The sequence below is a fragment of the Lissotriton vulgaris genome, chromosome 8 (genome assembly GCF_964263255.1).
Source record: "Lissotriton vulgaris chromosome 8, aLisVul1.2, whole genome shotgun sequence".
Classification (NCBI taxonomy): Eukaryota; Metazoa; Chordata; class Amphibia; order Caudata; family Salamandridae; genus Lissotriton; species Lissotriton vulgaris.
Window position 1 is genome coordinate 22,932,574 of NC_141696.1, and position 26,737 is coordinate 22,959,310.

General features: G+C 48.3%; 1 protein-coding gene across 3 annotated transcripts in view; it reads right to left on the reverse strand.

The window, feature by feature from the left end:
- Window positions 1-10,402: 10,402 nt before the first annotated feature.
- LOC147693272 (E3 ubiquitin-protein ligase TRIM39-like) overlaps window positions 10,403-26,737 on the reverse strand; it is a 79,583-nt gene continuing 63,248 nt past the window's right edge. For all 3 annotated transcript variants that reach the window (XM_086933665.1, XM_086933666.1, XM_086933667.1), the window contains 3 exons: window positions 12,334-14,011; window positions 12,055-12,284; window positions 10,403-10,766 (listed from right to left, as the gene is read on the reverse strand). In XM_086933665.1, the coding sequence (XP_086789791.1) occupies window positions 13,452-14,011 (560 nt within the window). In that variant the 3' untranslated portion in view covers window positions 10,403-10,766; window positions 12,055-12,284; window positions 12,334-13,451. The remainder of the gene's footprint in view (window positions 10,767-12,054; window positions 12,285-12,333; window positions 14,012-26,737) is intronic.

Sequence of the window (26,737 nt, forward strand, 5' to 3'; positions counted from 1 at the left end):
AATGACTGGAGGGAGGGATGCTTCTGGATCCAGACTCGAGAGCGACACCTGGTGAGCACTGGAAGTGCTGCAGCTTTGAGGAAGGGCTTTCAGGCTTGCACAGGTGACTCAGGGGGGCGTTTATTAAAGACGATGAGCAGGTACTGCAGGGTTATGAAGACTTTAGGCAGTTGGATGGGACTTAAGGGGACTCTTCGTGACCCTTGCAGTGCTGCAGCTTTGTGAAAGACTTTCCATGCTTCTGCATCCGACTTGTTTGAAGGTTCATGAATGCCTTGCCAGCCTCAAGTCTTCTTCAAAGAAAAAACTGTGAAAACAAATCTATACATAATGATATTTGCTTTTTTCACTATGGCGATTGTAAGTGTGTGTGTGCACGCACACACATGTGTTTTACTATGTAGGATACTTAGTAACATTGCTTCAGTCATTTGTGTCTTCAATTGGAGGTTTTTTATTTTCAGTTGGCCCTATCATGTTCTTCCCTCTTACTACAGAACATATCCTAGGGCAGAGGATCAGCTCAGTTCTGCTAGACTGTCCTCACTATTAGCAAGTAAAATGTACAGTCACACACATGTACCACTAGCAATGAGAAGTATTTTTCTAAGAAAAGGTTTGAAGATACTTGACTTTACCTGTGACTACTAATGTCTCCATAAAGCTGGGTGCCCCCCACCCCCTCAATCCTGCAAAGTAAAGAAGACACTTACTGAATACTGACCCATCATGAATCAGCTTTAACATATTTGCTTATATCAATAAAAGCACAGATCCGTAGAGTAGCACAACTATACACCCAGATGTATATGCTGAAGCGACGCTGCATCCGCCTTGAGAAGAACACTTGCAGAAATGCATCTAACTTGGAATCTGCATCTAGTAACACCTTGCGGCAGTGCAACACTGCTAACAAGCTTTGACTTGTGAGGGACATCTAGTCATGTTTGGGGGGACAGGAGCCTTGTTAAAGACGTGAAGATATTGCTTCTCAATAGAGAGGGGCATATATAATTTAAGGTACGACGGCTATGCGAAAGGCCAAACCTATTGACTTTGCCAACACTTTTTTTTTATAACATGAAGTTATCTCTCCATGTGCCGAGCGGTCAAGTGGATTACATAATATTTGGCACCTTCAGCCTTTTTTCTTAGCCAACAGATCCTTGAATTCTTGAAAGGTTTTTTTTGTTTTTTTTACAATTCGAAGCTTAGACACTTGAGTGAAGCATTGACCATGCACCTTCCCAAAACCCCAGGACTGGCTGTAATGGAATTCATCACTATGTGTGCCTTTGTGCACACTGAGTTCACCTGGTGCACACCCAGCTCGCCTGGTGCACACCTAGGCACACCCAGCTTGCCTGGTGCACACCCAGCTCGCCTGGTGCACACCCAGCTCGCCTGGTGCTCACCCAACTCACCTGGTGCTCACCCAACTCACCTGGTGGCACCCAGCTCATCTGGTGTGCACCCAGCTCACCTGGTGCACACCCAGCTCGCCTGGTGCACACCCAGCTCGCCTGGTGCACACCCAGCTCACCTGGTGCGCACCCAGCTCACCTGGTGCACACCGAGCTCGTCTGGTGCAAACCGAGCTCGTCTGGTGCACACCGAGCTCGTCTGGTGCACACCGAGCTCATCTGGTGCATACCGAGCTCGTCTGGTGCACACCGAGCTCGTCTGGTGCACACTGAGCTCGTCCAGTGCACACAAAGCTGTAGCCACCAGCCCCCATAGGACTTTAGGGCCCAAGATCCAAATGGCATCCCCCAATAATGTATTAATCTGATGCAGACTTCTGGGGTGGAACACTAAAAAAAACAGTTTGATGAAGTAGAGAGAGAATGTCAAATTCCATCAAGCTGGCAAGGCTCAGTAATTACACCGATTTTCAAAGTTAGAGATAGAACATCCCCAGGGAGCTACAGGCTGATAGCACTTTTGGACGTGGACGCGAAGTACTATGCCTCACTACTCTTGGAAGATCTGGCTACTTGGTCTGACAGCACAAAGAGAATCCCGCATAATCAAACAGGCTTCAGGAAAGGGTGGGGGACAACAGCAAATATTTTATCACTCTTACTGATAGCTGATAAATACATCTGAAGAAAACAACAGCGGCATCTCTGTTTCATCGACCTAAAGGCAGCCTTCGACAGCGTGGACCGTAACATTCTATAGGGAAAACTGCGCAGTTGGAACATCCTGGATAAAATTCTCAGAGAAATATTGCTCTTATACTCCAACACATGGATGAGAGTAAAACTAGGAGATGGAGCAAGCCTATCATGGAAGGTTAGAACCAGCAAAGGGCTCAAGCAAGGTTGTGTCCTGCCCCCCCCCCCATCTTTTCATGGCATAGCTCGCACCAAAGCTCAACAAGGTCCCATCCATTCCACCTAAACTAGATACCCTACCCCTAACCCACCTATCCTACACGGACAATGCCGTTTTGATGAGCCTAACCAAGATTGGCTTACAAAGGTAAATTGCGGGAATGTCGGAATTTATAGCCAATAATAACTTAGAGATGGGGGGCGCTAGAGGGCGCACGAGCTGAATGGCCGCACTTTAGTGTGGCTCCGGCCGCCTGGCATTCCTATCCTGCTTTAATCCTTTAAATCTGCGTCCACCTGCCTGAAACACGACTGGGGGGAAGATATACCACTGCTGCACACTCTGTCCGAGTTTGGTGATCCTACGACCTGCGGTGGCGGAGTTAGAGCGAGGTGAACCTGGAGCGGCGGAGGCCCCGGGCTGGGTCCTCGCTGGCGGCGGCACTGGAATTCACGCGACGCCCTGGACTGACACGTGGCGTATAGGCCGCGAAACGCCACGCGCGCCAACTTCACAAGAGCCCGTACTCATTGGCCCCAACAGAGGATTGCTGCCTACCCGGGTGGATTTCTATACCGGCTACCAACCCTGTTGCGCATTTTGAACTGAGACGAGCTGAACGCCGGGTCTCGATCGCTTCTGGGTGCCGCCTGCTCGGGAACCCCTAAAAGTGCGGCTCGGACCCGCGGTACGCTCCCTGCTGTCCCGGCATGGGGAAACCGGACACCCGGCAGCCCAAGCTGCAATTTGAACCAGCAACGCAAAAGAAAGGGACTAAGCAGACGGGGGAGAGCTCTCAACCGCGGAGCCCGGCAGCAGAGGTGGGCCCCATGGTCCCCGAGATCGCCACGATGCTACAAGAGATGCGACAGGGGTTTGCCACAGTGGTGGACAAGGTGGACAGGCTCTCCGCTCGAATGGACGGTATCGTCCAAAAAATGGATATACACGAAGAGCGGTTGACGGAGGCCGAGCGCCGGATATCCGACACCGAAGATACCACGACATCACATGCAACGAGGCTCTCTCGCATGGACAATGTGCTAAGGGTAATAGCCGCCAAGAACGAAGAATTGGAGGCAAGGAGCAGGCGGAACAACATACGAATCACGGGTGTTCCGGAGTCCACAAACACGGGGCGGATGGAGCTCTATGTTGAACGACTATTAATGGCCACGGTGGGGGAAGAGGCCCTCTCCAAACAGTTTATAGTGGAACGTGCCCATCGCTCCCTTGGACCCCAACCTCAGCCAGGCGCCCCGCCTAGGCCCATTATTGCACGGCTGCTAAATTATCGTGACCGGGATGCGGCGTTGAAAGCGGCCAGAGCGAACCAGAATCTTGCCTATGAGGGAGTGTCCTTTTCCATCTACCCGGACTTTACCCCGGTAGTCCAGGAACAACGCAGAAAATTTCTGGCTGTAAAGAGGAAACTGAGAGGGCTGAATATTGACTATGCATTACTTTATCCCGCCAAGCTGCGAGTGACCCACCGGGGCACGCAACACTTCTTCTTGAATCCGCAGCAAGTCGAAGACTACATTAAAACTCTGCCTAACCGGGACAAGAGAGCTGCACAGGCGGAAGGCGGACGCGACTCTGGAGAGGAATGAATAGGATATGTGACTCTCCGCATTTACTGGTTAATCTCGACTACTCCCTTGGATTAAAGCACTTGCGATTACCCCCCAGGTGACTACGGCTGGGTGGTCCCGCAGGTCTAGTTGCATGCCAGGCCCCCACCCCCCCCATGCTCTCTCCTTCGCCTGGACAGAGACGGTAAGAATGGAGGTGACTGCGGAGAGGAGAGGTGGGGGTGGACGACGGTGCACCTCTGGAACCCCGAGCGGGTGTACCCCACAGGACTTGCTAAATGCACTTTTGCTGTTGTGTTGTTGTGGGCTTGTTGAGGGAGGGGGGTGGGCACCGGGTACTGGCGAGTTGGGGGCGCTTCAGTGGGAGGGGGGAGGGGAATGTTCTGCAGGTGGTACGCTTGTGATTGACTGGACTATGGATCTCACTTTCAACAAGTTGGGCCTATGCCCCCGGATACTTGCGTTGCTGCAGGCTGCTCCTTTACTTGTGTTTATGTGTAAAGGAGGGGAGGGATTGTCGGTGGAATGGCCTGCCGAACACTGGGGCATGCTTGTTGGACTATATAATTTGCGCCTTATTGAGTTGAACACCTGGGTTTGTACTGGGTTTAAGGTTTGGTTTTGTTGGCTGGCATGTGCACTTCTGACTCTTCGACCATCTGCCTACTGCGGGGTGGGATGGTACATTGGTATTGCTTTGGAGGGGGGGACCTTAGACCGCTTAATGTGGTCGACCAGGCTGTTATATGACGTAAATATTGATGGCTGTAGAGAACGTCAGTTCATATCGATTTTACTGTTATGTGGTAGACTCTCAGGATGGGGGACACCTGTCTGAATGTTCTTACTTGGAATGTGCGGGGGTTGGGGGACCATCAGAAGAGGAGACACATTCTGGGCTACTTGGATCGACATAATGTACATATAGCCTTTCTACAGGAAGCACACTTTGCACCTCACAGGACACACGCCTTTGGTAATAGATGGGCTTCATGTACTGCGTTCTCGTCGTATTCCTCCTATGCCCGAGGTACTGTAATATTGGTGAAGAAATCTACACCCTTTCATATGGCTGGCTCGAAGGCGGATACACAGGGGAGATATTGTCTGGTGTGGGGTAGATTGGGGCGTGTGACAGTGACCCTTGCATGTTGTTATGGGCCTACTGTGGATGACCCGCAATACTTTGAAACGCTTTGGGCTGCGATATTGGAAACTGGGTCGCAACACATAATATGGGGGGGGGATTTCAATGTTGCTGTTAACCCGACCCTAGACCGCTCACATCAAGCTCCGCACCACTACACGAAAGGGCGGGAGGTACTGCGCGCCATTTTAGAAGAGAACCACCTTGTAGATGCCTGGCGCGCACACTGCGGGCCGAAGAGGGAGGGTACGCATTTTACGGCACAGGCTAAATCCTGGGCCAGGCTTGATTACTTTTTTCTGACCACCCACCTCTATGCCTCACTGACTTGTGCACGACACCTCCCCAGAACATATTCTGATCATGCCCCAGTTCATATTGCCCTGCGAGGGGCGGAGTTAGGCCCCCCTGTTACAGCGTGGCGCATGCAAGCTGCGATGCTTTTAGATGAAGAGTTTAAGGAGGCACTTCGTGAGGAATGCTTGGATTTCTTTAAAAGAAATAAGGGCTCTGTGAAAGATGTCGAGACTATCTGGGATGCCTTTAAGGTCACACTGCGAGGTTTCTGTATTGCAAAGGGCTCTGGGGTGCTTAAAGCGATCCTGAATCGATTGAAGGCTTTGGAGGCCAGGCTGGGACGGGCGGAAGAGGCCCTCCGCACACGCCCTACTGGCGACACGCTTGCGGAGATAAGAGACTTGATTACTGAATATTCGGATGATGCTGCACGCGAGGCAAAGTTTAGGCATAAGTATTGGGTGGCGCGGAAATACGGGGAAGGTGAGAGGCCCGGGAAGGAGTTGGCCGCTACAGTCAGGCTTATGCGGACACCTACTGTCATTCTAGAATTGGAAACTGCCGAGGGGCTTCTGCTCCGGGACTCCACGCAGATACTTAATGAATTTGTCAACCATTATAGTACTTTATACACCTCCAAGGGGGCGGGCGGGCCGTCTCTAGACGACTACCTCACAGATGTGGCGCTTGGGTGGCTGAGTGACTCTCAGAGGGCCTTTTTGAGTGCCCCGTTTGAACTTGATGAGGTCAGAGAGGCGATCATGAGTATGCAGTCAGGCAAGGCCACGGGACTCGATGGCATTCCTGTCGAATTTTACAAAACATACATAGAATTCATGGCCCCGGTACTACGGGAGGTGTACGAGGATGCTCTGGAAGTGGGTCATCTCCCTGCATCCATGAGGACTGCGCTGATCATCTCACTACTTAAGCCGGGGAAGCCTGCTTCGCACTGTGACTCTTACAGGCCCCTCTCGTTGCTAACGTGCGATGTAAAGATATTGGCTAAGCTCATTGCCACACGAATTAGTCTGTTGCTGCCAAACCTTATCCTTCCAGATCAAGCGGGCTTCGTCCCGGGGAGAGCTACGTCCCACAACCTACGCACCTTCTTCTCAGTGTATGACTCCGTACATGAGGACTTGCCCATGGCGGCCATCTTTTTAGATGCCACCAAGGCATTCGACTCACTGGAGTGGGATTATGTCTTTAGGGTGTTGAGTCGCATGGGGTTTCCGGCCATCTTCATTTCCTGGATAAAGCTATTATATACACGCCCCGCAGCCAGGGTCCTTATTAATGGGCAGCTCTCCCCGGAATTCGAGGTCTCCAGAGGGACCAGGCAGGGGTTCCCCCTGTCCCCCCTCCTTTTTGCCATCGCCACGGAACCCCTAGCTGCTAAACTGCGACAGCACTACAAGGACAGTGCGCTTAGGTGCTTCCAGAGACAAATCCTCATATCCATGTACGCAGACGACATCACACTGTATGTTCGACATCCACGTGATAACCTACACCCATTGCTTAGGGAATTCATTAGGTTCGGGGCCCTCGCAGGAGTGCAGATAAACTGGGCCAAATCTTGTATCTTCCCCCTCACTGCTTCCACGCATGCATTCCCACTGGAATACCCGCTTACATGGACTGAGGGTGATTTTAAGTACCTGGGTATTCACGTCGAGAGGGATAGGGAGGCACTCATGAGGGCAAACTATGGTACGGCCATTAGCAAGATCGGCGACCAGGTTTCGCGGTGGATAACGCTGCCCCTTTCAATGGCGGGGAGGGCCTCTCTGGTTAAAATGATTGTGCTTCCGAAATTGCTTTATCTGTTCCTCAACATACCCTTTCACCCTGGTGCATACTTCTTTAAAAGGCTTCGATCGGAAATGCTTAAATTAGTGTGGGGTGGGAGACAACCCAGGCTCAAGTGGGAGGTACTGACTAGGCCCTATGTGCGGGGTGGATTCGGGGTGCCTGATTTCGAACTATACTTTCGGGCAGCACAGGCGCATTACGCTTATTTCTGGGTGAGACAGCCTAGGTACATGCCGCAACTGGCTGCGGAACATTGGCTAGCGCACCCCACGCCTATAGAGGGAGCACTGTACACCGTTGTGGAAGGTAGGGATAAGACCCCTAACACTCTGTCTAGCACTGTTACGGCCTGGGTGCGCATTGGTGACATGCTGGGACTGCAATTACTTTATGCCCCACTTCTTCCCCTGACATACCACCCACAATTGCCACTGCTGCAGGAAACTGGCTTCTGGAAACTGCTGATCAAAATTAATGTACACACGTGGGGAGACTTGTATAACAATGGCACTTTCCGCACCAGAGACCACCTATTTGGAGGCATACACCCTACTCCTCTGGAGATCTTTTACTACCTGTGCCTGCGGCATGGGCTACAAGCCCTCACACCAGACTTTCCGCATGAACCACCTGTCCTACTCCCCCTGCAGCACATCCTACAATTCGAGAACCCCCGCAAACTGGTGTCTACGCTCTATAGATCCATACGGACCAACATTGAGTACACTAAACTTCCTGCCAAGGCAAAATGGGATCGGGAACTGCCTACCCCCCTCACTGATAAACAATGGGAGTTCTGCCTGCAACATACGGAACGTATATCGTCCAGCAGCAGGTATAGGATCATTCACTACAAATTTGTGCATAGATTATACTACACCCCGGCTCGCTTACACAGATTTGGACTGCGGGATGATGATACCTGTGACAGGTGTGGGGCCCCTGGGGCTGATTTTCTGCATCTTTCTTGGGGGTGTGCCCGAATACTTCAGTACTGGGACCAGGTATTTCAGGCCCTTTCTACAATGATAAACACTGAGGTAACACCGACTCCTGTGATGGCTCTGTTAGGGTATGTGGAACCTCTGCAGGCGGCTCACCGCAAGTATGTGGCGCTAGCCTTGTTATTGGCCAAACGTAGGGTGGCCTGTCGATGGGGCAGGGGAAGGGCGCCCAAATTTAAGGAGTGGGTGAGTGACCTGGTATATTGTCAGGAACAACTTCACACATATGCAGAGTTGCTACCGCTCTCGTCCAGGCCCACTGATATCTGGGCCCCGCTGCAATGCTACCTGATAACGGAATCTTCACATGGTGATGAACTGTGAGATGTGGTTGTTGTTCTGGGAATGGAGAGGCGGAATTGATGGGGTGTTGCGGGATGGTCCACAGCTCACTGTGCCTCGTGATTGAAACTGCACTTTAATCCCTCTATGTTGTCCTTTACCCCCCTCCCCCCCACAGCTCCCCCCCCTCGGATGTCTCCGCTCTACCATGAACTGTAACTGTCCTTAGACCACATGGTCACCACGCGGTGTCGCCCCCCCCAATATGTTTCTTAAAGTGGTGCACATGCTTGGAGTTTGTTCTGTTCTCTTTTTCTTTACTGGTTATCAAAAACTACAAAAGTGAGACGAATTTATATGCTTTACTTCTGCCTGTACTGTTAATTCATTACTGTGCTGGTATGCAGCTCTGCAACGGCTGATTGTTATTTGACCATTTTTCTTTCCTTGATTGGCGACTTCTGTTATGGCAGCCGGTCTCCGGGTTGTGGCAGTATGCTGTGTACACTTAACGGTACTTAATAAACGTCTTGCACCAAAAAAAAATAATAATAATAACTTAGAGATAAACAGCACAAAAAGCAAAACAATGCTCATCACGAGACGATGGACTGCCAATCAACAATTCCAACTGGAGGGCAAAAAGTTAGAAGTAGTACCTAACAACAAGTACCTGGGGTTCTACTTTGATAACTGGCACAACCATCAGCAGCAAAAAGGCTACATTGCTCAGAAAGCAAACGCCTTATCATTCGCCTTCAGGTCCTTATCAAAAAAACTCAAGGGGCCATCATTCAAACCCCTACTGGCAACAATAAAAGCCAAAACGCTACCTACGCTATCCGACGGCAGTATAGCTCTCCATGGGAAAGACACAGCCCTACTTAACAAAGCACAAGTGGCAATCTACAAAACAGTCTTTCAAATCCATCGGGGAGCCTCACCAGCGCAGACCAGATTAGAATTTGAGGTAACAAACAAAACGCTGGGAAGGAAGTATGCAACCATCAAGCAATGGTACAGCTTGAAACAAAACATAGCAGTCTCGGAACTGAATAAGGCTCTGTGGGACGAAATAGAGGAAGACATAAAGTCCCCATACAACCAATACCTAAAAAAGGCTCTAACAGACACTTATACAAGCGAACTCTGGGAAATCAATGTGCCCTACCCGGCCTTTAAGCAAGTTATAAATAAATCAGCAAAGCTCCACTCGCTGCTAGCAGACAAAACCACCTTTAGCACGTGAAAACATGCCTGGATGGAAATATACAATTACAAATCCCTAACCCCAGCACCATACTTAACTATTACGTTCTTGGCGCACAGAAAACTACAACTAATGGCACTGCATCTGGGTAAATTTCCATCCACCATGGACCAGCCAACCTGGGTCCACAACGGGCTTAAAGACTGTAGACTATGCGGGAGCAGTAAAGAGGGCCTTGTCCACCTTGTCTGTATTCGTCCGAACTTATCCCAAGCACGAGTCACTTTCCTAAAAAAAGCCATGAACGCTAGAGGCATAAGAACGTGCAGATCGGCAATTATGGCGACCTTGGACCCAACTGACACTCCATTGAACTGCCAACTAATAAAGTTCCTCTTAGCTTATGCACAAGCACTAAAAAGAAACCCTGTGCCCTGCTCGTAAAAAGGAAACAAGACGGCCAACTCAGAAGCAGACCGTACTCCTGAACACAACGCAGAATAATATCAGAACATTGGGAGGAACACTTTACAGAGACTAATTAATGATCCAGACTTACTAAACTATATACTATACACGTTAAAATGTCTATTTAAAAAAAAAACCAATGTAATTCTTTATACATAATTATAATAGAAACAAAAGGCTTTTACGATTTTTAAGAAAAGAAAAAGTGGGAAAAAATAATAAGTTCTTTTAATCGCAGCACTCGGTTTTAGTAAATGTATTGTTATGGTTTTATTAACTGAAACAATAAACTTTTTGATTGATTGACTCTGACAATGAACATTATCATGTGCTTCCTATGCCTATGCATGTGGGACTACATGAAAATGGGTCTCTTCAGGTGTGCTGTCTGTGTAAAAGCACACGTGTTCTATGTGTAAACCTACACGGCATGTCTCAGTGTGCATGATGTGTGTGCACGCGTGGATCTATGCTGCATGTTTCAGTGTGCAAGCTCTATGGGCACGCTTGAACCTACACTGTATGCCTCAGTGTGCATGCTGTGTGTGCACGCGTGGATCTATGCTGCATGTTTCAGTGTGCAAGCTCTATGGGCACGCTTGAACCTACACTGTATGTCTCAGTGTGCATGCTGTGTGTGCACGCGTGGATTTATGCTGCATGTTTCAGTGTGCAAGCTCTATGGGCACTCTTGAACCTACACTGTATGCCTCAGTGTGCATGCTTTGTGTGCACGCGTGGATTTATGCTGCATGTTTCAGTGTGCAAGCTCTATGGGCACTCTTGAACCTACACTGTATGCCTCAGTGTGCATGCTTTGTGTGCACGCGTGGATCTATGCTGCATGTTTCACTGTGCAAGCTTTATGGGCACGCTTGAACCTACACTGTATGCCTCAGTGTGCATGCTTTGTGTGCACGCGTGGATCTATGCTGCATGTTTCAGTGTGCAGGCTCTATGGGCACGCTTGAACCTACACTGTATGCCTCAGTGTGCATGCTTTGCGTGCACGCGTGGATCTATGCTGCATGTTTCAGTGTGCAAGCTCTATGGGCACGCTTGAACCTATACTGTATGCCTCAGTGTGCATGCTTTGTGTGCACACATGGATCTATGCTGCATGTTTCAGTGTGCAAGCTCTATGGGCACGCTTGAACCTACACTGTATGCCTCAGTGTGCATGCTTTGTGTGCACGCGTGGATCTATGCTGCATGTTTCACTGTGCAAGCTCTATGGGCTCGCTTGAACCTACACTGTATGCCTCAGTGTGCATGCTGTGTGTGCACGCGCGGATTTATGCTGCATGTTTCAGTGTGCAAGCTCTATGGGCACACTTGAACCTACACTGTATGCCTCAGTGTGCATGCTTTGTGTGCACGCGTGGATCTATGCTGCATGTTTCAGTGTGCAAGCTCTATGGGCACGCTTGAACCTACACTGTATGCCTCAGTGTGCATGCTTTGTGTGCACGCGTGGATCTATGCTGCATGTTTCACTGTGCAAGCTCTATGGGCTCGCTTGAACCTACACTGTATGCCTTAGTGTGCATGCTGTGTGTGCACGCGTGGATCTATGCTGCATGTTTCAGTGTGCAAGCTCTATGGGCACACTTGAACCTACACTGTATGCCTCAGTGTGCATGCTTTGTGTGCATGCGTGGATCTATGCTGCATGATTCAGTGTGCAAGCTCTATGGGCACGCTTGAACCTACACTGTATGCCTCAGTGTGCATGCTTTGTGTGCACGCGTGGATCTATGCTGCATGTTTCAGTGTGCAAGCTCTATGGGCACGCTTGAACCTACACTGTATGCCTCAGTATGCATGCTTTGTGTTCACGCGTGGATCTATGCTGCATGTTTCAGAGTGCAAGCTCTATGGGCAAGCTTGAACCTACACTGTATGCCTCAGTGTGCATGCTTTGTGTGCACGTGTGAACCTACGCTGCATGTCGAAGCGTGCATGCTCTGTGACGACATGTGAACGTATGCCAAATGTCTCAGCACGCATGCTCTGTGTGCATGCGTGAACCAACACTGCAGGCCTCAGGGTGCATGCTTGGTGTGCACACGCAAACCTACCTTGCATATGTCAGCATACATGCTCAGCCTGAATGTGTGAACCTATGCTGACTGAATGTTTCACGTTCATGCTCAGCCGGCATGTGTAAACTTATTCTGCATGTTTTACCGTACATGCTGTGTGCCCGAGTGAATCTCTGCTGCAAGTCTCAGTGAACATGCTCTGTCTGCACGCGTGAACCTATGTTGCATGTCTCAGCATACATGCTCTGCGCACAAGTGTGAGTCTACGTTGCATGTCTCAGTATAAATGTACAGTGCACATGCTTGAACCTACGCTGCATGTCTCGGCGTACATGCTCTGTACGCACGTGTGAACATACGTTGTTTGTCTCAGCGTACATGCGGTTTGCGCATGTGTGAACCTATGTTGCATGTCTCACCATAAATGTTCTGTGTGCACGCTTGAACCTAAGATGCATGTCAGTGTACATGCTCTGTGTGCACGCTTGAACCTACGATGCATGTCACAGTGTAAATGTTCTGTGTGCATGCTTCAACCTACGATGCATGTCACAGTGTACATGCTCTGTGTGCACGCTTGAACCTACGATGCATGTCACAGTGTACATGCTCTGTGTGCACGCTTGAACCTACAATGCATGTCACAGTGTACATGTTCTGTGTGCATGCTTCAACCTACGATGCATGTCACAGTGTACATGCTCTGTATGCACGCTTGAACCTACGATGCATGTCACAGTGTACATGCTCTGTGTGCATGCTTCAACCTACGATGCATGTCACAGTGTACATGCTCGATGCAAAATCCATGCTTGTTAGCTAACAATGTGTCCCAAATAATCGGCCCTCAGTGTCCCCGGATAGGAGCAGTGGTGCCACAGGACAGAAACCCCCTGATGACACTGCTGAGACCACAGAAAAATAAACTGCACATTACATAAGGTCACATCAACTCTTCATGGTTTACACCGCACTACAACAGCTGGCAAATCCACCACAGCGCTTTACATTGTCTCTAGCGAGTATGTTATTTGTTGGGGTTATTTACTTAAAAGGTAAATGCATTCAGTAAACTACATTTACAAAGGGAGTGTCCAAAGTGACCAGTCCTCTGAGAAACAATGTGATGGCCCATGATATGTTTGTAGGGCTCGGGCTCTGCAGGGGCAGGCAGCAATGCAGTATTAAAGCCAAATAATGCACACTGGTGCAAAGGACACAGAGGAGGGGTAGCTTAAACAGATGCTATGAACTCAGGTGTATTTGTTCCCCTGTCATATGAAGCTTGGTGAGCGGGTGGAGCCGCAGAGGAGTGACAGTGTCCCACGTGCAGAAATAAGGCTGAAGAGGCTGGCTGAAGGAGGTAGAAGGGAAGGTGACAAGCTGGCATCTGTCTTCCACGTTGTAAAATGTGATACTTCCAGCCTCAAAGTTCAGAAAAACTCCCACAACCCGCGGGCGCTGTCGTGGACACAGAGGAGTGCCAGGGTAAGCTGTGGTGAGTGCCCGGTACCCATCCCACAGGCCAATCGCCCACACCCCGTTTTCAGGAGATGGTTCAAAAACCCCTTTCCTCCTCACAGATTCATAACACACTCCCAGGATCCACTCCCTCATCTCCCCCACCTCAACCTCCCAGTAGTGAATCCCTGAGGTTAGTCTTGGGAATCCCAGGACACAAGGGGCATCGAAGCGCTCTGGAGAATCCGGCAGTCCCAGGGTGGCGCGTCCCATTATAACACTCCTGCGGTCCTCTGAGAAGCTGAGGTTGGGATGGGAAGAGTCAGGGTCCAGCACCACACCATCTAGAACAGAGAGAAAAAGAGACACCATCAGAGGAGCAGCAAACCATCAAACCATTAATCACCCTTACACGTCATGTACAGCAGAGTAGAAAAGAGACATCAGAGGAGCAGCAAACCTTCACACCATCAATCACCCTAACACACCATCTACTGCAGTGAGTAAAAGAGGCACCATCAAAGGAGCAGCAAACCATCACACCATCAATCACCCTAACAAGTCATCTACAGCAGAGAAGGAAAGAGACACCATCAGCAGAGCAGTAAATCTTCACACCCTCAATTACTCAGCATCAAACCATCTACAGCTGGGAGGAAAACAAACACCATCAGAGGATCAGCAAACCTTGTATTGTATTGTATTGTGTATTGTGGCATACTTGTATAGCGCGACCTGTCACCACCAAGGGCATCCTGGTGCTTTGACCCATAATCCAGCGAAAACAGTAGCTCAGCCTATCCTGGGAAAAAGGTGAGTTTTCAGAGCCTTTCTAAAAGCTAGGAGATCTTCAAGGCTTCTCAAGGATATTGGCAGAGAGTTCCAGAGTTTGGCTGCCGCTACTCTGAACGAGCGGCCACCCATCCTCACTCTCTGGAATCGCGGGACTACCAGTAGCCTGGACGACGAGGAGCGTAGAGCTCGAGATGGACGATACCAGGCAAACATTCGCCGCAAAGGGATGGGGCCCAGGCCATGAATAGCCCTGAACACAATACACGCTGCTTTGTAGCGCACCCGCAGATGGACCGGCAGCCAATGAAGTTCTCGCAGCGCTGCCGTAGAAGAGCTATGGTAGGGGCGAGAGAGGGCGAGTTAATATTTTGCACCCTTTGCAACTTGCCCAGAAGTGTTACCGGGGCCTCCAGAAGTAGTGCGTTACAGTAGTCAAGTCGACTTAGGATGGTACAACGCACAACTTCTGGTCTGGCTCGCTCAGGGAGGAGAGGTAGAACCTTACGCAGCATACGAATCAGCATCATACATGTGGAGGTGGTCTTTTTTTACATGTAGATCCAGCTGCAAGTTGGGCCCAAAAGTAACGCCTAGATTGCGCGCTGATTGTGCAGCTGACACCGTCTCTGAGAAGGACGGAGGCCAGAAATCAGCTGGGAGATCTCGAGGAACTCAATCGGTAGAGCAGTGCAAGACCTCTGTCTTTGTTCCGTTGAACTGTAAAGAGTTCAAACGGAGCCATTCCGCTGTCACCTGCATGCACCGGTGAAAAGTCTCCAATGTGACTGCATCCTGTCCCTCCAGGGAGAAGACCAGCTGGGTATCATCCGCATAATTAAATGCGGAGATACCAAAGGATTTAATGAGCTGGACTAGAGGGCGGAGGTAGATATTAAAGAGTATAGGGCTGATGGCTGAGCCCTGAGGTACTCCTTGTCCCACTCTCCGCTCCTCTGAACTGAAGGGGGGTAACGAAACCCGTTGTTGACGGCAGTCCAAATAGGAGATTAACCAATCCCTGGCCTTGTCTTTGACCCCGCATTCTTCCAGCCTAGAGATCAAGGTGGGATGGCTGACCGTGTCGAACGCGGCCGACATATCGAGCAGCACCAAGAATGCTGCCCGACCACTGTCGACTCGCGCCCGCAGATTGTCTAGCACGGTCACCAGCGCGGATTCCGTCCCATGCGCTGGGCGAAAGCCGAATTGCGTCTCATCCAACCAGGTGTTCCCTTCTAAGAAGCCGGACAGAGCGCGGGTGACCAATTTTTCCATGATTTTAACCGGAAAAGGAAGCAGGGAAATTGGCCGGTAATTAGAAAGACATGCAGGGTCGAGCGTAGGTTTTTTTAAAAGCGGAGATACCACTGCCTTCTTCCAGCAACTTGGTACAATAGCTGTCTCAAATGACTGGCAGCAGATGGCATGCAGAGGCCGGAAGAGATCCTCTTGAAACACCTTCCATAGTTTTGGAGGAAGAGGATCCAGAGGCGAACCAGATGAAATCGTAAGGGCTAAATCGCCGAACTCCTTCAGAGAGGGAAGGGGAAAACTACTCAGCTGGGGTCGACTGGCCTCACTCGCCGGAGCTCCCAAGCTGAGAGCCGGCTCCAGAGAAGAAGGAAAAGGACTACTCAGCTGGGGTCGACTGGCCTCATTCGCCGGAGCTCCCAAGGTGAGAGCTGGCTCCACAGAAGAAGGAAGAGGACTACTCTGCTGGGGTCGACTGGCCACAATCGCCGGAGCTCCCAGGCAAAAAGCCGGATCCACAGAGGGAGAAGAAGAGCTACTCAGCTGGGGTCGACTGGCTACAATCGCCGGAGCTCCCAAGCAGAGAGCTGAATCCAGGGCTGAAAGAGAAGAGCTACTCAGCTGGGGTCGACTGGCCACAGTCGCCGGAGCTCCCAAGCTGAGGGCCTGATCTAAAAGAAGGGAAGGAGAGCTACTCAGCTGGGGTCGACTTGCTTCCGCCGCTGGAGCTCCCAAGCTGGGGGGCTGCTCATCTGGTCGGGGTCGACTAGAGGGCGTGGCCGGAGCTTCCTGACAGAGGTGAGTGACCCTCTGCAGGGGTCGACTGGCCGCCTCCTCCGGAGCTCCCTCCTCAGTGGTGGAATTCCGTGGGTCCTGCAGACCTGTTAAGATTTTACGGATTTTTTCCTCAAAAACCTTCACACCATCAATCACCCTAATACATCATGACCAGCAGAGAAGAAAAGAGACACCATCAGAGGAGCAGCAAACCTTCACACCATCAATTACTCAGCATCACACAATCCACAGCAGAGAGGAAAACAGAGACCAGAGGAGCAGAAAACCTCCACACCATCAATCACCCTAACACACCATCTACAGCAGTGAGTAAAAGAGACACCATCAGAGGAGCAGCAAACCATCAAACCATCAATCACCCTAACATGTCATGTACAGCAGAGAAGAAAAGAGACACCAACAGAGGAGCAGCAAACCTTCCCACCATCAATTACCCAGCATCACACAATCCAGAGCAGAGAGGAAAACAGACACCAGAGAAGCAGCAAACCTCAAAACATTAATCACCCTAACACACCATCTACAGCAGTGAGGTAAAGAGCTTCCATAGGGGGAGCAGCAAACCGTCAACCCATCAATCACCCTAACATGTCATGTACAGCAGAGAAGAAGAGACACCATCAGAGGAGCAGCAAACCTTCACTCCATCAATTACCCAGCACAACACCATCTGCAGCAGAGAGGAAAGAGACACCAGAGGAGCAGAAAACCTTCACACCATCAATCACCCCAACACACCATCAACAGCAGTGAGTAAAAGAGACACCATCAGAGGAGCAGCAAAGTCACATCATCAATCACCCTAACACGTCATGTACAGCAGAATAGAAAAGAGACATCAGAGGAGCAGCAAACTTTCACTCCAATTACCCAGCACAACACCATCTGCAGCAGAGAGGAAAGAGACACCAGAGAAACAGCAAACCTCAAATCATCATTCACCAAAACACGAGGCATATCACAAACACTTCAAATCATCACTCCAGCCAGTAATGACTAACTCACTCTCCAAAAGCCTAGATTATAAACTCATGAAACTTCATAAACATATCATGAGCTTGAATGTCCAAAAATGGTCTAGTGCATTTTCAGTAGATCTGTGGATCTACCCTGAGGCCAACATATTGCATGAATAAAGGATTTCATGGCAGAAGTTTGCATTCTGGTATACAGAGAACGCGAAGTTAGACAAGGCTCCCATGTGAAGAGAGAGGCGCTCATGGATTTGTACTCGTTTGGGGGGAATTCTGGGAAATAATTGTGAATGGATATGAGAAATCACTAACAGTGTATGAGATAAATTGAACCAAGCATCACCGAACCTCAGAACCTTGGAGGAAAAGTCCTTGTTTTCTAAATGTAATTCAGCATAAACTATAGGAACCTTTCTGGCTCTACAACGCTCAAAGACCTCAGGCTTGTTTCAGGATTTTCTTTTAAATGGGAATAGACCTAGTATTTTTGGCAACTCCACCTTGGCAGTCTATAATCTTTTTTTTTTTTTGTTCTTTATGTTATGAATGTTTTCAGGTTCAGGATATTTGACCCGTTTGTAGAATTGTTTTCACTATTATAGATGCTTTCTTTTATAAACAATGTATAGATAATGTATGAGAAAATGAATTTACATTATCTTAGGCATGTACAATTCTGACATCTAACACTCATGAACATCTTGGAAAACTAGCAAGTTGTATTAACCTCTTAGCTGCGTCAAACGTTCAGCACCCAGTGCTGAACGTTCGAATAACGAACGCTGGCCCGTCGGCCAATGGTCGTGCGCAGCACTGGCAAGGTAGTGCTCGCGACGACCGTTGGCAGACGGCAGCGCTTAAGGGGTTAACACATTAATTGTTTTGTATTGTCCACACACTTTATATTTACAGTAGCACAGTATAAAAAGCTTGTGGTTTAGCAGGTAGCTCAAGATCAGACCGCTGTGACAGGAGATGCTGTAATTTATGGGACGCGAGATCTGATGTTCACTGTTGGCGTTGGAATGTCCCCTACATGGTGTGCAGCCATGCAGGAGACATTATAAGTGTGTTTCTGCCCAGAGTGCCCAACTACGTGTATCCTGTATGTTGATATTGGCCCTAGCCTCACATTCCTCTAGTGTGTGAGCAGAGGCTCAGGCTTGTCACTTGACACAAGTGCGGCTCTGGACCTGTCCTGTGACCCGCTGGGTCGCACTTAGCACACATCATTTGACTAATGTTCCTTTCATGGGTTTAGCACTTAGTGTTCTGGAATCCACTCTTGTGACCATATATCTTTATCTGTGTCATTGGAGTGGAGGCCCACTGGGTCACTCATGTAATGTGACACTTGAAGGTGCTTACCGAGATCCCAGCGGTAGCTTCCCAAGTACATGTGGTGCTTGTTTGTGTAAGTGGCCTGTGTGGTATATGCATCTGCGCATGCGTGCGATCCAGTAATGTTGGCTTGTGAGATCCATTTTTTATGTCCCTGGCAAGGTGTTTACACAGGATGGGTTGGAGTTTGCATTCCCAGACGGTGGAAGTGTATTACTGACATCCCTGAAGCTGGAGGGAGAAGACCTAGACATGAAGGGAAGAAAGATATCACAAGGCTCCTTCAGAACATCAGTAAGGCCCTTTTCAGAGCATGGAGCTGCTGATTAGTCTTCTTGAAACTTTGCACTTTGGCAGTTAGTGAAGGTGAAGGGTGGGAATGCAGGCTCTGCTGAGCAAGAGGACCCCTTTCGGAAGACAAGCATTTTGTCTTTTCTTGCTCATCCATTCATTATGGCTAATGGCAGCCAGGTTCAGAAGGCCCAAACCTCTTTGTGCCTCTGTTGTGGGTTTGCAAGGATTGAGATTACTTGCGGTGAGAAGCATCACTCTACACAAAGGCTGTGTCTGAAGGGCAGCCTGCAGAGGACTCTTGAAAGAAGATCTACCCCTGCCAACCTCTGCTAGTATGGACAGTGGATACACACCTCCAGTCTGCGATTCACTGCGTGAAAGTGGAATCCACTGACCCATATTTCTTTTCATTTCCAAGATCTCTATGGTCAAGGAAGGGAGTACTCATGGCAACCAGAGCTGGTAACTTCGGATAGTAAGCTTTCAAGATGTACGGGAACATCACCTTAGTCTACCCCTGGCTGCAAAAACTGTTCACCGCTCTTGAAGTCCCTAGATGCCACCCTGCCTATAGGGAGAGAGATAAATATTGCCAATTCTGCAAGAAGAGAGAATGTTCAGGAACAGTGAGGTGCAATGTGACCCCGCTGTGGGGGTCTGCCACGAGAGGAACACTACGGAGAGCGATTGGTGCATGCCATAGTTATTAGAAATCTTTAATGACAGGTAATTAAAAATGTATCAATTTCCTTCAAAAGTAGATATGGCCAGTAATTTCAAATAGTTAAAGTGAAGAAGATGGAATTACAAGCAGGATGATAAAGCTTTAAAGTTGAATACAATCAACAATGTCTGTGTTTAGTCATTCTTTTTAGAGAAAAATGATCTAGTTGCAGCATTTGTCTACTCGTGATATGAAAATAGGCAACCTGCTGTATTTCCAACGGTAAATGAGCTGTAGATGAAGCATTTTGTGTCAACCAATTTTCTGGGACGATCACAAGGAATTATTTAATTGACTTATTGTGACACGGCCAACTTGATTTCATTCATTTATAGACCTCAATCAATCAATCAATCAATCATTTGTAAAGCGCACTACATACCCACTCGGGTCTCAAGGCGCTAGGGGGTAGGGAGGGCACTACCGATCGAACAGCCAGGTCTTGAGTATCCTCCTGAAGGTCAGCAGGTGTTGGGTCTGTCGTAGGCTCAGTGGGAGGGTGTTCCATGTCTTGGTGAGCGTGGGAGAAGGATATTCCACCGCTGGTTGTTCTTTGGATGCGCAGGACGGTGGCGAGTGAGAGGTCGGCGGAGCGTAGTTGGCACTTGGGGATGTAGAAGGAGAGCAGTCTGTTGAGGTAGGCTGGGCCAGTCTTGTAGGCTGCCTTGTGTGCGTGGTTGAAGAGCTTGAAGGATATCCTCTTGTTGACGGGGAGCCAGTGCAGGTTTCTCAGGTGAGGGGTGATGTGGCCGTGCCGTGGTACGTCTTTCTTGTATCTGTCGGGATCCCTTTGTAGATCTTGCGGAGCATGCAGAGGGTGTTGAAGCAGGAGGAGGAGACGGCGTTGACTAGCTTGTCATTGGAGCGTTGAGTCGAGGATGATTCCCAGGTTGCGTGCATGGTCGGTGGGTGTCGGGGCTTCCCAAAGTGCCATCGGCCACCAGGAGACATCCCAGGCTGAAGGGTTGGAGCGGAGGATGAGGACCTCTGTCTTGTCCGAGTTTAGCTGCAGACAGCTGGTCTTCATATAGATGGTGACGGCCTTCATTCCTTTGTGAAGGTTGGCTTTGGCGGTGATGGGGTCCTTGGTGAGGGAGAGGATCAGTTGAGTGTCGTTGGCGTAGGAGATTATGTTGAGGTCATGCTGTCGGGCTACGTGTGCGAACATGGCCATGTAAATGTTGAACAGCGTTGGGGTGAGAGAGGATCTCTGGGGTATGCCTCAGATGATCTCAGAGGCTTTGGAACAGAATGTGGGGAGGAGGACGCTCTGGCTTCTACCGGAGAGGAAGGAGGTGGTCCAATCCAGAGCCTTGTCTCGGATCCCTGCGACGTGGAGGCGTGCGCGTAGTGTGCGGTGGCAGACGGTGTCGAAGGCGGCAGAGAGGTGTAGGAGGATGAGTGATGCGGTCTTGCCGTTGTCCTGCAGGGTCCAGATGTCATCGGTGGCGGCCATGAGGGTAGTCTTGTGGCTGTGGATGCTGCGGAACCCTGACAGGGAAAGGTCCAGGATTCTGTTTTCTTCGAGGTATCGGGTTAGCTGTCTGTTGACGGTTTTCTCGATGACCTTGGCCGGGAAGGGGAGCAGAGAGATGGGCCGGAAGTTCTTTAGGTCTCTTGGGTCTGCCTTAGGTTTTTTGAGTACTTCATCCATACATGTTCCACCTCTGTAAGGGTTCTAAAACAGAAGGAGAACCAACTGCATATTATCTGCATAGTTCTGGAACGCAACATCACACTTCAACAACAGCTGGTTAGAGGCTGAACTTAAACATTAAAAAAAACTAAACACGTCAGGAGCCCTTAGGGATTCTATGTTGCACAATTATGGCTTTTTCAATTTCATATCCAAAGAGGACATTAGCTTTTCTGTTAGATGGTTGGGTTTCCAGCCACCGCTGTGACTTTTAGAAACTTCATCCACTGCAGCAATGCTGGGAAGAAGAGTTGGATGAGTAATGCTAGGAGGCTTTTCTCAGTTAGTTCTGCAGTCATCAATAATTCTAGGAGGCTTCTCTCTGTTGGTTCTTCAGTCATCAGTAATTCTAGAAAGCTTCTCTCAGTTGGTTCCTCACTCATGAGTACTTCTACGAGGCTTCTCTCTGTTTGTTCCTCACTCATATGTAATTCTAGGAGGCTTTGCTCGGTTTGTTCTTCGGTCATCAGTACTACTATGAAGCTTCTCTCAGTTGGTTCCTCACCCATGAGTAATTCTACGAGGTATCTCTCGGTTGGATCTGCAGTCATCAGTACTTCTAGGAAGCTTCTTTCGGTTGGTTCTTCAGTCATCAGTAATTCTAGGAAGCTTCTCTCGGTTAGTTCTTCAGTTATCAGTAATTCTCAGAAGCTGCTCTCGGTTGGTACCTCACTCATGAGTAATTCTAGGAGGCTTCTTGTGGTTGTTTCTTTGGTCATCAGTAATTCTAGGAAGCTTCTCTCGGTTGGTTCTTCGAACATCAGTAATACTATGAAGCTTCTCTCGGTTGGTTCCACAATCATGAGCAATTCTAGGAGGCTTCTCTGAGTTGGTTCTTCAGTTGTCAGTAATTCTAGGAACTTTCTATTGGTTGGTTCTTCGGTCAACAGTAATTCTAGGAAACTTCTCTCTATTGGTTCCTCACTCATGAGCAATTCTATGAGGCTTCTCTTGATTGGATTCACACTCATGGATTCACACTCATGAGTGATTCTAAGAAGCTTCTCTTTGTTGGTTCTTCAGTAATCAATAATTGTAGGAAGCTTCTCAGGGTTGGTTTCTCACTCATGAGTAATTCTAGGAAGCTTCTCTCGGTTGGTTCTTCAGTGGTCAGTAATTCTAGTAATCTTATCTCTGTTGGATCTTCAGTTGTCAGTAATTCTAGGAATCTTCTATCAGTTGGTTCTTCAGTCAACAGTAATTCTAGGAAGCTCCTCTCGGTTGGTTCCTCACTAATGAGTAATTCTAGCAATTTTCTTGTGGTTGGATTTTCAGTTGTCAGTAATTCTAGGAAGCTTCTCTCGGTTGGTTCTTTGGTCAATAGCAATTCTGGGAAGCTTCTCTCGTTAGTTCTTTGGTTGTCAGTAATTCTATGAAGATTCTCTCAGTTGGTTCCTCATTCATGAGCAATTCTAAGAGGCATCTCTTAGTTGGATTCTCACTCATGAGTAATTCTAGGAGGTTTCTCTTGGTTGGTTATTGGGTTATCAGTAATTCAAGGAAGCTTTACTCAATTTGTTTCACAATCATGAGTAATTCTAGGAATCTTCTCTTGTTTGTTCTTCGGTCGTAAGTAATTCGATGAAGATTCTCTCCGTTGGTTCCTCATTCATGAGTAATTCTAGGAGGCTTCTCTTGGTTGGTTCTTCGGTCATCAGTAATTCTAGGAAGATTCTTTTGATAGTTCCTCACTCCAAGAAGCTTCTCTGGGCTGGGTCTTCAGTTGTCAGTAAATCTAGGAAGCTTTTCTCTATTGGATCTTCTGTTTGGACTTAAGTGGCCTTAAATGAACCCTTTAACACCTGTGGTGTAAATCTTACATGAAGTTCTAAATCTGCACCTTCAAGGTTTTACCCTTGTACAGGTGCAGTTTTAGAACTTTGGGGGACTTTTCAAAACTTGCCAAAAGCAAGCGTAAAAAGCACAGCCAGTTGTGCATGTCCAGGCGTCATTCAAATAAATGTTTGTGAATTCCGGATTTTCTTGTGTGCAGAGTTTTCCTGCAGCATAGCTGTATGTGGTGTTCTACTGTGCATGAAATAACTATTTTTGTTTCTATCTGTGAAATTAATTTCCCCAGGAAGAAAATACCTTACCCTACATGCCCACTAAATCTGGAAGTTTCTGTTCCTCTCTCCATTCGGAATGGGATCTACCCTTGCTATTGGCACCTTAAATCTCCGACCATTTGTAGTTTAGCAACCGGCAGGGGAGGAGTTTGGAAATATCCACAACCACTTGAGGTTGTGGCTACAAGCTCATAAAGGAATCCGCTTCCGGACCTTCACCCTCATCACTGGTTGGGTGGCATTTACTTCCACAAAATATTACACCATTGTGAGGCACTACTGCACACGAGTAAAAGGATTTACCATTGCAAAGTTACTTTCTATCAGTACTTTGCATGTGTGATACAGACTAAGGCCCTTCTTTAGCGTTTAAGGAACTGGGTAATTCATCGCAATCATGGCGGACGTCCGACCCATTGTGTCATATGTGCATTATATGGCCCTGATAATCTCGCAGACAGAGCATCCGCCATGTTTTGACCAGAACTCTGTCTGCCGAGCTCTACATAAAGCCCTTAGAAATGCACATTATATTGTATGTTTATATAGCGCTTTCCATGCGCCTTGCCAGGTCTAAAGCACTTCAAACGGCGGTGTGAATGAGGCCTCTTGTCATTGGCTGTCTAGGAATAAAGTCCTCAGCAGTTGCAAGGAAAGGCCACAAGTATCTATTACATGGGAACATTTCATAATCTGTTGCTTTTGAAGGGCCTGATGAACAAAGATTTAATTTGAAAAAAAAAGAATTGCAAATTGTACAGCAGCTTTTTGGGGAAAAATGTTTTTAGTTTTCAATATAGACAGAAATGGGACTGCATTAAAAAGGTTTTATTTAGGGAGGAGCTTAGCGCACAACCAAGATGGTCGCGGGAGCACAGGCCACCAGAGACCCTCGCCGCCTCCCGCATATATCCTGTCACTAATCCTGATGACGACGAGGGGTTATTAAGGACATAACCCAGCTGATATAATAGCTGTTTTCAGAAATCGATTTGTATGCCAGGAACCGGACTTATTCCACTCTGAATATTGGTGGCCTACTCCGGGGAGCAGCCAGGGACTCGAGTCTCCGTGATACCTAGGTGGTAGTTGAACAACAACGGTCAGTGGGAGCTGACTTGTGCCCCTGGATGGACTTTCGGTTTCGTTTTTGGATTTTTCTACCGAAGCCTACCACCGCCCTGCTTTATTTATTTATTTTTATTTATTTATTGGCATTTATAAAGCGCAGCATATACCCTAGGGTGTCTTGGCGCTGATTAATTTGCCAGCTAGATGTTAAGCTGCCTTGCTCAGACCACTATTCTATACCGAGAACTTATTTATTGAACAGCCAAGTTTTCAATTTTTTGCGGAATTGGAGTAGAGTGGGACATGCTCTAATGTCCTGGGGTAGAGTATTCCACAGTTTGGAAGCTGCTACCACAAACCGTCGGTCTCCCCACATCACAGTTTTGGTGCGGGGTACCATTAGTTGGTTGCTGTTGGTAGAACGCAAATGGCGTATAGGTTGATAAGGACGTAGGTGGTCTTTAAGGAACTGCGGGCCCTGTTTATTTAGTGCTTTGTAAACAATGCACTGTGATTTAAATCTAGCTCTGTTCTGAATCGTCAGCCAGTGTAGTTTAGGAATGGCGTCGGAGAGAGGAGCAAACTTAGGAATTCCCAGAATAAGACGTGTTGCTGCATTCTGTATGGTCTGCAGTTTTTTTTATAACTCTAACTTGGGAGTTGATAAAAAGCCCATTGCAGTAGTCTAGGGATGTCAGGACTAGTGAGCTCACCAGAGTTTTAATGGCGGTAGTAGGAAGATAAGGACTTATCTTTCGAATCATGCGTAGTTTGTGATGGGCTATAGAGGCCACTTTGCTAGCATGGTCCATGAAATTTAAATGGTTGTCAAAAAGTATTCCTAAGTTCCTTACTTTAGTCACTGGATTGGGGGGGGCACCAAAAGTTTGGGGCCACCACGAGGCAGGCCATTCTGGTGAGAGTTGTCCAAAAATCATTACCTCGGTTTTTTCCGAGTTAAGTTTTAGGCAATTCGCTGCCATCCACTCACCTAGTTCCGTCAGTCCTCTCTGGAATCTTTTAGCTACCTCCTCTCCATCACCTCTTATAGCCATCACCAATTGAGTGTCGTCCGCGTAGGAGGTTAGGCTCATCCCATGTGCCTTGATGACATTGGCCAGGTCCGACACATAGATATTAAAAAGTGTCGGACTCAGGGATGAGCCTTGAGGTAGCCCACACGGTTGTGACAATTTAGCAGATTGGTAGGGGCCAAGAGTGACGGCCTGCGTTCTCTCAGAGAGAAAGGAAGCGAGGAGAGCTCTTTCTGTGGAGGAGATGCCTATTTTTCCGACACGGTCGACCAAAATACTATGGTCGACCGTGTCGAAAGCTGCTGAAAGGTCCAGCAGTACCAACACCGCTGTACCGCCTTGGTCTCTTATTATTCTTATATCTTCGGATGCTTTAATAAGGGCAGTTTCAGTCCCATGGTATTTCCAAAAACCATACTGAGTATCATCTAACTTCTTATGGGTTTCTATATACTCAGTTAATTGTAAGTTCATGGCCTTTTCCACCACTTTGGCCATGAACGGGAGACTGGCAATGGGTCGATAGTTTTTTAGTTCTGACTTATCGGCTCCTGGTTTTTTTAACAGTGGTTTGAGCAGTGTGGTTTTTAGATTAAGGGGATATATCCCTGAGAGCAGGATGGAGTTGCAGACTTGTGTCAGGACTGGTATGATCGAGTCCATCACCGGTAAGAGCGCCGATAGTGGACAAGGATCCAGCTTGGATCCAGCTTTGATTGTCGACATAATTTTTAATACCTGATCTTCTGTCAGTGGTAGAAAGTCCGTGAAGGATGAAGTTACTGTCGGTATTGAGTCCTCCTGACTAATATTGGGAACCTTAGTGTGCGTGATTGTGGCCAAAAAAGGTTGATAAATATCATCCACCTTCGTGAAAAAGAAGTTGGCCAGGGCATCACACATGTCTTGGGTTTGAGGTGGGGTCAGATCAGGGGTATTGCCCGAGAGCACTTTAGTTATATCATATAATTTTTTACTAGAGTTCTTTGCCTGCTCAATTTGCATCATATAGTACTCTTTTTT